Source organism: Penaeus monodon, chromosome 35 (genome assembly GCF_015228065.2).
Source record: "Penaeus monodon isolate SGIC_2016 chromosome 35, NSTDA_Pmon_1, whole genome shotgun sequence".
Lineage (NCBI taxonomy): Eukaryota > Metazoa > Arthropoda > Malacostraca > Decapoda > Penaeidae > Penaeus > Penaeus monodon.
Genome location: NC_051420.1, coordinates 836,957 through 846,956, shown reverse-complemented (window position 1 = coordinate 846,956; position 10,000 = coordinate 836,957). Strand labels below are relative to the sequence as shown.

Below are 10,000 nucleotides of genomic sequence, written 5' to 3'. Positions count from 1 at the left end.
TTTCAGTGCTCCCAGGATGCAATCCCTCTCCCTGTACGAGGGGCTTTGTTTTTTACCCTCATGTTTTTGGCATCCCTTGCTGAAAACCCGGGCCTGCAGGTGGTAAAGGGTCGACCGATCCGTCTGTGAAATAGTCGGGCTCCCCGGGGGGGTGATGGTTGCAAGCCCCTTGGGGTTTTCCCCTTTTGGGTAGGCACAAATTCATTTTTTTTCTTGCCAGTCTCATGACCGAGACTCTATCGGGGTTTGTGCCAGGCGGGTTTTCGACAAAGTCGGGGTGGGGGTCCATGCCCTTCCCAGTATGGTTTTTTGAGCTATGGGTATTAGCACCCTGGCTCTGCGGACAGCCAGGAGTTGTTTGCAAACAGTTCGTTATCTTGTTCTAGGCTCTGACTATTTGGGTTTTTTAGGCTTTGTTCCTGGGCCTGGATACCTTTGATAAAAATTTGGGCGCCGTTAGATAATTCTGGGGCCAAGGGGAAAAGGGTTTGTCTCCACTGGGGGTTGAGGACCTTCGCCCCCCTTTGGGGGCACCCAAAATGACCCTGGCGGCTTCTTTTTGGACTGTCTCCAATGGGTTTTTTTATATTTTCTCTTGGCCATCAAGCGGGGAGCTAGTCTAAAAGGCCTGACAGATTTACGTAGAATGATCTTAGTACTCTGTGTCTGGCCCCTAGGCGTCTTCCCTCATTCTCTCATGAAGACGTTTTTCCCTTTTTTCGTAAAGCAGGTAGGGCCCTCCTGGGGAAAGAGAGGGTCCGGTCTATCCTTACCCCAAGGACGGGTATTCCGAACCCACCCAAAAGTCCCTTTCCCCTGGTTTTTTAGATTTGTCCTTGAACTCTCTTCTCAACCAGGCCCTTTGGGATTTGGGTGCAGAGATCTTTTCCTGTCCGCAACACCCCGAACCCAAAGTCCAGAAAACGCTGGGTTTTGTAGGCAGGTGCTCCGGGGAGATGTAGAAAGATCGTCTGCATGGGAGTGATTTTGCACCCCACTGGGATTTATGTTGAGGATACAGGACATTATGTTTTAAAAAAGGGCGACTGAAACCCCCACCCGGGGCGTTTTTTTTCTAGGGGCATGTGCTGTGATAGGTGACCGGAATTTGACTTGCGTTTTTTCGTAAAGTGCACCTATCCAAACCCAAGAGTTTACCTCTGTTTCCTTTTTGGATAGGCTCTCCTAAAGGGAAAGAGGATTGAAAATTCAAAAACCCTTTCTCCGGGTCAAGGAATATGCCACAGATGCCCCCGTGTTTATTGTGCTCAGAGCGGGGCTATGCTGTGCGCTGTGCTCACCCCCCTGGGAACCCATGGGGGTGTTCGTGGGGGCCCCCATTTTCCATTGGAGCCGGTTCAGTACCATCCCTCGGCAGTTTGGGGCCAGACGGCGGGAGAGAGTGGGGCGGTACTTCCCCGGCTCCTTTGGTTTGGGGGAGGGAACTTGTGCCCTTTCCAGCCGGGGTAGAGTGGAATTTCCCAGGACCTGTTATGAGTTGGGGATCAAGCTCCCAAACCAGTCCCAGGGGGTGAGGGGGTAAGACCCCGTCATCGCCCGGGGCTGATTTGCACGGGCTTTGTGTGCATCTCTTAGTTCCCTCAGAGAAAAAAAACTTTCTGATTTATCGGGTTTCGGCTCCCCTTTCTCTATGTGAAAAATCTTTCTGGTGTGGGCTTTTTGTTTTTGCCCCTTCGGCGGGCAGATGTCGCTGCCCGTTCTCCCAAGAACTTTTGCGCCATTTTTGGGCCTCGCCGGGGGGTCGGGGCGTGCATCTCGGGGCTGAGCGGTGTGGCTCGTTGACCGTTGCCATAGCTCTGAGAGGGTGGTACGGTGTCGAAGACTCACCCCTTTCCCACCATTTTTTCTGCCTCATTGCCATTTTTCCTTGGCATCCCTCCCCCCCCCTTTGGGGGGCTAGGTTGCGGGGGTTTTTTTCCCCTTGGGAAAGTTTCGGCACATGTTTACCCTGGGGTTTCCCCCTCCCTAATCTCGTCTTGAAGTACAGGCTCCTTTGGACTCCTGACCCAGGCCGATTTTTTGGGTAGGTCATGAGGCGCCTCATCAATGCATTTACAAGTCGGCTTTAGCATTTCCCAATTTTCGCTCTGGTGGTTCATTGTTTCCCAAGACGGGGGCCCAAAGGGCGCTCGGGAAAAACCCCTGCAGGGGCCCTGTCTTTTTTCCATTTGGGTTTCGGTCGGTATTTGGGCTGGGCCCATCCTGGGTTTTAGTGCCTAAGGGCCTAGTGACGGTCTCATCGCACGCCACCAATCCTCCCACCAGAGTCGCAGGGCCAGGGTGAGGTCTAGGACCCCTCCTCTCCAGCGTTGGCTCTGGGTGTTGAGGAGAGCGATCTGGGGGAAAGTCTCGAGCAGTTGGGTATGTGAGGGCCCGCCCCCATCCGGTGCCCCGCAGGGAGCCAGGTGGGGTGGGGTGCATTGAAGCTCCCCCTATGATACTCGGGCGTGTCTGCGGAAGACTACCCGGCTGATTCTAAGCTACTACAGTGTGGCCTGCTGCACATTGTACAATTTCAGGATCCCCCCGGGCCCTTGAATCTCGCGCAAGAGATTCAACACTTCTCAAGTGCGGTGCATCGGGTATTGCGGAGCAGGGAATTGTTGCTTCACCAGGGGTCAGGCCTCTTTTGCCATCGGACGGGCAGCGCGTAGCGTGATCCCTGAGAAAACAACAGCTTCCCTGTAATTCTCCCGGAATGACATGTCAATGCTCCTTGATCGCACTATTGCGGGAGGATGGCCTCCTTAGGAAAGCCAAGATGTTCCACTTCAGAATCTTAGATTTCGTGTCATGATGTTATAATTGATAGTTTTAATCAGAGACATCGTCACTTCGGGTTGCGGCGGGGTCTGACAACTCCATTGTGAATCCTCCGCTTGAGGACTCTTTTCGGCGTCAGGCACCCTGGATCCATGGGGGGTGGAGACCTTTGGGAGCTTTTACTTTTTTGTCTTTTCTTTTTCTCGGGCCAGGCTGTTTTTTTGGCATTGGCTGGGGCCCTTTCCTGGGGAGGCTCGCTTCTTTTGATTCGGCTTGTGGACTGAATCGCCTGGTTAGGCTTGGGCCGTGAGGGCATGCCCGGCTAGGCTCTGCCGTGAGGGCATAGCCTGTTGGAGAGGGAGGGGAGCTCGACCGGGGGTTGGGGGGAGGGGTTGGGGGTGATTTGGGGCCCTTTTCCACTTCCTTCCCTTTAGCTTTTTAGGTCTGTTTAAGATCGTCATGGCAACCCTGCGCCTTACCCCCTCTTCCCGGGGCCCGGCAGGGGTAATGCCACTGCTTTTACCACAGCAGTGATCAGGATGCATTCCCCCCCCCGTCAAAAAAAACATGTTTTGGGGTTGGGGGGACCTGTGGGTGTTGGAACCTTTCTTCCGTGGGGTTTTGCACTTTCTTTACTTGGGGAACTCCCGATTTCCAGATCTCCGGGGTTTGGCTGGGGGGGAGCTTCCCTTTCCCCTTAGGGGTGGGGAAACCTTTTCGCTTTTGTTCCTTCCCCCCGACGTAGTGCCTGGGGGGGCAGGAACAAAATCTGGTCGCTTCTTACAACCCTTGCCGTTTTAGGGCCCCCCTCTTTCCTGAAGGCAAGCCAGGCTCCAGGCGTGATGCCTTTGGGACAATTAGGACTTTGGCGTTGTGTCCTTCTTTTCTTCTTTATGTCCTTGATGCAACTCAGTATTTTTGCTTGCTACAGACACCACATTTTTTTGGCTGTACAGTTAGCCTGGTGGTGTCCGTACTTCTGGGCCCTTTAAACACCGAAAATGTTTAGGGACATAAATGGTAGGGTTTAGGTACCCCCAGTTCCCAATCAAGGGGGGAGCTTGGGGTACCTTCATGGTCACCAGGATTGCCGGTTTTGGGGTCTTCCCCTTTGACAACGGGGGAAACCTCCCGACCTGTGGGTGTGGTTTCCCCCCATCGGGATGGACCTGAGAAGCCAAGTAGCACCCTCTTTACTCTTTCTCCCCGGGTTCTGGCGAGAGGGTCACTTTTTCCCCCCCCATCTTTTAACTCCTTTTTTTTCCTGCAGGAAACAAAGGGGGGTTTATCTTTGGGGACGAGATCGCCCCGATCTCGCCACCCCGGATCGACGGGCCGATTTACCGGGGCCCCCAATGCCCTTACCCTGGTACATTGTCGAAGCCTTGGGTTTAAAGGGGACCCTTGATTGCGGAAACGCCTTGGGGGTCCGACTCGCCATCAAGTCGGACTCCGGGCCTCGGCCGTTTCGGTCGCCCTTTCGGCTGGGGGCTTGCTGTGGAGGGACCAGCTTTTTGGTGGTTAGCTGGTGCTCCTATTCAGTCAGTGGGGTCGTCTGAGGGGGGGGCAGGCCTCCTGGGCTGGGGCTGGCCCGGGGGGCCAGCACGGGGCCCTCTGTGGACATCGATGGACAGACATTTTGTACCTGATTTTTTTGTCTTGTCTCCCCTTTTGGGAGCGGGATGACAGTGTCTCCTGTCTCGGGTTTTCTTTTGCCACCCGGGGGCACGAAGGCTTCAGGGTGGCTGCCCCTGTTGGGCCCTTTCAAGGGGCGTCAACAGTAAGGTCTGTCTTTTGGGGGTTTTGGTTTTTTTTTTTCCATAACTTGGCGTGCTTCACCCCACGCCCCACCCCCCACGGACCAACAAGGGGAACTGAGTGTAGAACCCAAAGTCAACAGAACAGGGGGGAGAGTGTATACGCAGCCAATTAGGCCCCATTGCACTGGGAACACGGCGGTGGGGACCAAAAGCAGCATACTGCTTTTCCCTACCCCCCGGGGGACCCCGATTGACTGACCGGGGCCCGGATCAGGCCGCCTGTCTTGCCAAAAGAGGACCAAAGAGGCGTGTTGCTAGCCGCAGGGCGTACTCTGCACGGCTCCTCAAACCCCCAGGGCCCCGTCCCCAGCTCACAAAGGGGCCACGACGGCAAAAACGTGGGGGGTTCAAACCTCTGGGAGTTTCCCCAAGGGGGGTCCCTTCCCCCACAGGGCATCATTGCTGGGAAACTTTTGCTCCTCCCAGTAAAGGGAGCTCTTTCACTTTTTCCAGCAGTTCCTCTCCCCTCCTCGGAGGGGGCTGTACCCTTTTTTTAAAATGAATCCCTCTTTTCTCTGAAAAAGCCCCCAAAGGGTTTTTTCCCTCTGGGAAAAAAAGGGGGGGTCCTGCACCTGTTCCTTCAGTTCCTTATCCCTCTGAAACAGCCGGCCCCAGACGTTCCCACGTGAGGGAGAGAATTAACATTTTTCCAGGGTTTCCCAGGCAGGACGGTTTTGGGTGGAACCCCCTTCTCTCTGAACTCCCAAAAGGGGTTTTTACCTCAGGAGGAAGGGGGGTTTTGTCCTGTTCCAGTAAAACTCCCTTGCCCCTGGAAAAAGCCACACAGATGTTTCCATCACAGTGAGGGGGAGGAGCGACTTTTTTCCGGGGTTCTTTTGGGGGGTGAGTTTAAAGTGAACCCTCTCTCCTGAAAACACCCCAAAATTTCACCTCAGGAGAGTAAGGGGACCGTCCCGTTCCCGTAAGTTCCTTTATCCCCTGAATGTCAACCCAGACTTTTCATCACAGGAGGGAGAAAGACTAAATTTTTCCAGGGACTTCCTATCACGGGGAAATTGATGTTTTTCTAGCAGCTCTATTAGACAGAAACCCGCTGAAGGCCTGACAAGGGGGCTCTCCTGCCTATCCCGCCCTATTCGAAAAAAAAAAGATGGAGTCATCAAGGTTGCCCGCCAATCCCTAAAAAAGAAAGGCAAATCTATGCACACCGTAAGGCAGGCCCTTTTAAGGCCCCCCCGACACACCCCCCTGGGGAGGGAAGGTCTGCCCACGTCCCCAGCACGCGCCCGAAGAGGGGTCCATTCACCCGAAGGTGTGCACAGATCATCCTAATGCCCAAAATTGCAAGGAAAGAGTAGGCAGTAGGGCACGAAGCTACTGCAAGCACATAGCATGGGCATCAAAATGGGGGGCGCGTCACCGTCCGGAAAGCGGTAGAGCCGAGGCCGGATTTCATGGGACCGGGGCGGTGCATCTCTTTTAAAATGCCCCTGCAAAAACCCCCACATCGAGGGGTCATGGCATCAGCTAACTCTCTTGGCGTTGCTCGGCTCCACCCGCGCGCCCCGCCGCCACCCTTCCGGGGAAAATCATCCCTCTTCTGAATCGTCCAATCAAGGGGCCCATTTTACCGCAGGGGGAAGGGGAGGAGCCCCGTTCATCTATCCTCTCTCACAATACCTTTTAATCGCCTCTTTATTTATACTATTTATGCCAAAAATGTTTGCAGTTTTGTTTTACTTTTTCGTTTCAGGATGAGTCTTGGGAAAAAAAATGGGTCTCTTTCCACTGGGGGCATTTCTTAGGGCCATTTCAAACCAGATAGCACGCGCACGTGGGACGCCATTTGAAATTCGAGCATCCAGAAATATATGTAACCTTCACGCGTAGTCTCATGGGTGTTTTCCCCCTTATGAGTATATATTAAAAATTTTAATATAATATATAATATATATAATATATTATATATATATATATATTATTTATAATATAAATTTAATATATATTATATTTTTTTTTTTTTTTTTTTTTTTTTTTTTTTTTTTTTTTTTTTTTGTACAGTTAAAATCAACAGAATGTGTGTGAGTGAGTGAGTGTATGTGTGTGTACGTGTGTCAGCGGCAGCAGAAGCTTCAGAATGACGGCCTTATCATCATTGTTGTAGTTTTCAGCGAGTAATGTATGTAAGTATGCATATATACATGCAACAGAGATCTGACTTGTCCGTTATTTTTCACCGTACGACCTGCCATCTCGGATAGTGTGTCAGATTCTAATGGAGCTTTTACAACCAAGATGATATAAAAATGTTAAAATCAAATAACATGATAAAAAGAGTAGTTTTGAAGCGTCTAGACATATTTCTAACAAACACATTTGACATCACTTTGGTTGCCCAGTGAGCGTGGCTTTGCAAGAGAGGGTAATCGTCTTGCAGAAGGAAACAATGCTCTTTTTCACAACTATGCCTCTTCCAGACAATGAACCAGTCAGCATGACATTTCTACAAGTTGTGGAGAAATACTGATATTTGTAAGACACATCAACCTCAGTACAATGACTCTCCGTGATAGAATTATCTAAATATTTTGTTTGTGAGAAAAAAAATCATGTAAGTATATTCAGGTTACTAAATCAATGCTTTGTTTCAAATCTTGTATCAGAGTGATTTCATGATACAAGTACACAGTGAATGTAAGCAAACATAGAGTTGCCGTTTCTTGTCCAACGAAAACGGGTGTACCAGGTATGAGTGCAGGCAACTGTGCACTGATGTGTAGTAGTTTCAGCTCAGGGGTCACAGCAGACTTAACATCATACACCCTGGACAGAAAGAGAATGGGGTACTGTAACAGAATCCTCCAATGTATTCCTCCAGGAGACAGATATATAGTTTTCACAGGATTACATAGGACTTACAACAACAATATCGTCATCTACCCATGATATCTTGAGTACGGAGTTAAAAGCGGCCTGAACGGCCCAAAAAATTACAGTCGTTTCTCAATAAAGAAGGCTGGATCAATGACTATTATACATTAAGATATTGGTGTAAGGAAATCAATATACTGGTATATTGATGTTTATTTTCAGACTACAGACATTTAAAATTTCATAAAAAATTTCGTAAAAAAATACATTTGTAGTCGTGTATGCATTTAGATTTAGAATACCCAAACCCGCACCTACATTTCTGTAAACTGATAAATATTTTTGACATAGTTAATATCAACAGAATGTGTGTGAGTGAGTGAGTGAGTGAGTGAGTGTGTGTGTGTGTGTGTGTGTGTGTGTGTGTGTGTGTGTGTATGTGTGTGTGTGTGTGTGTGTGTCAGTGACAGCAGAAGCTTCAGAATGCCGGCCTTATCATCATTGTTGTAGTTTTCAGCGAATAATGATATCCTCTCCAGGGTTGCCACTCGATACCATCCGCATAGCTCTCGTGGTCGCCTTCATAAGGAAACCCATTCAAGTTGGATATGTGGCATTTGTCATACCACCAAGCACCGCGATACCTGCAAGAGGAGAAAGTGATAGTATTTCTTGCAACTTTTGAATAAGAGGTGGAGAAGTACATCCTACTTGAAGAAAAAGAGAGGTGTAGTTAACCTTTGGTCCAGTTATAGTTGTGTAATTAGTTCCATGTCAGTGTATTCTGGTTTTTGAAATATATGTGAATTTAATATACCATAGAATAAAGAATACTCTGCCTGCTATTTTGAACGTCAGGTAATACGATAAAAAATTCCTCTCATCATATCAGGTAGTATATGAGAAATCCGATAGCTGGAAACAAGGAAAGCAAAGGTTTTATATAGACTGTCTATTTCCAAGTACTGATATGAATATTCTATATAAAATCCTTAAAAGCTTTACCTCTAAGCCAAGGTATTTATAAAACAGGTAGCATCACTCTGTCTCAATAATAATTCTAGTTTATATCTTCCGAGCTAAGCTCTGCTTACTTGGCCGTTATTTACAATGAATACTAATAAGAATTCGTTAAGTCTTTTTCCATTATTTCTTTACCGATGCCAAAAAACATTAGATATACAATACATGACAAAGACTGACAGGTGTGACAAGGAGGGCAGGGCTATATTAGCAATTTTGATAAATTGCAGATTTCAAGAGAACAAACCCTTTTTGCAGACAACACTTTTTAAGAGCAGCAGACCCTGTTGGCAAATTGCAGTCTAAGGAATGCAGTTTATCATGAGTCTGTATTCCTTCGAGGATTGCGGTTTACCATAAGAGTGTTTTCCCCTTAGCTACTGCAACTTACCAAGAGGGTATGCGTGACCCCTTCCTTCCTCAAACCTCCGAGATATCCTCGAGCCCTCGTCTTCATGATCGTTCCATATACATATTTTCTAGCTACCTATTTGAAGGGGTAAAAAACAGCAAATTTTCTTGACTTCATGTGGCAAACTGCAGTACTTAAGGGAGTAGTTCCTCGCCTCAACTCACCTGGCCGCACAGTTCGCACCGTCGCCGTCGTTGTCGTTATCGTGCGTGGTAAACGGGTGGCCGTCGTGCCTGCCACTCCCGAAGCCATCGCCAGCTGTGCCGTTGTACCTGGTGGTTAAGTTTGTTTTTCATATACGGAAAAAATAAAAGGTCTTTGAGAAACTTGTCAGAGCATGGTCTTCGGTTTGAGATTTTAAAGACATTTAAAATTATTATTTTTTTCTTCTTTCTTCCTTTGTTCCACGATAACAAATTAATAATTGTGAATGCGCAGCATGCCCGCATGCAGATATGTGATACAACTTGAGAATTAATTTAGTATTATCCGTATTTGAACGACAATCATGGCGGATGACTTAACACTTGTGGTTCAAGGACGCTCGCACTGTATACTGCGGTCCATAATATTTTTTTACCTGCCGACTTTGAGCCGGTACTTGGTGCTGGCGTCCCCCAGGTGGAAGACCCCGTACTTGGCCCATTTGGCGTTGTCCTCGTAGTCCGTGAGGTCGATTCTCATCTCCTGCAGGTCGGTCGAGGTCAGGCGGTGCACGAGGTCGAGGCCCAGCCAGAATTCGCCGCCGTCCATGTGGCCGAAGCCGAGCTCGTACTCGACCCACGTGCGGTAGAAGTCCTCCCTCACAGGGAGCTTGAGCCGCCTCTGGAACACCGTCCAGCCGCCGCCGTCGGTCTCCTGGTCGCAGTAGACAGTCGCAGCCGCGTCGGGCGAACTGCGGAAGGGGAACACGCGCCGGACGCCCGACTCGGAGTCGCCGTCGAGCTGCAGGTCGCGGCAGTGCCTCGGCCGCCGCCGCCGCCTCTCCGCGTCGACAATCGCTCGCCGCACCTCGGACATGGTGTCCCGCAGGTCCTGGCGGGGGCAGAGGGGGTGAGGGGGTTTCAATACGAGCAGTGTAGTCAGTGCTGGCGGGGGCAGAGGGGGGTTAAACGCGGGCAGAAAGTCG

At 49.8% G+C, this 10,000-nt stretch overlaps 2 protein-coding genes across 4 annotated transcripts in view; one reads left to right on the top strand and one right to left on the bottom strand.

Moving 5' to 3' along the window:
* The window catches only part of LOC119594947 (ryncolin-1-like), a 99,837-nt gene that overhangs the window by 47,405 nt on the left and 42,432 nt on the right, over nucleotides 1-10,000 (top strand).
* LOC119594945 (techylectin-5A-like) overlaps nucleotides 7,207-10,000 on the bottom strand; it is a 5,852-nt gene continuing 3,058 nt past the window's right edge. For 2 of the 3 annotated variants that reach the window (XM_037944016.1, XM_037944014.1), the window contains 3 exons: nucleotides 9,452-9,906; nucleotides 9,036-9,143; nucleotides 7,640-8,080 (listed from right to left, as the gene is read on the bottom strand). In XM_037944016.1, the coding sequence (XP_037799944.1) occupies nucleotides 7,915-8,080; nucleotides 9,036-9,143; nucleotides 9,452-9,906 (729 nt within the window). In that variant the 3' untranslated portion in view covers nucleotides 7,640-7,914. Of the gene's footprint in view, nucleotides 8,081-9,035; nucleotides 9,144-9,451; nucleotides 9,907-10,000 lie in introns of all 3 variants that reach the window. The other variant, XM_037944015.1, reaches the window with a different exon arrangement.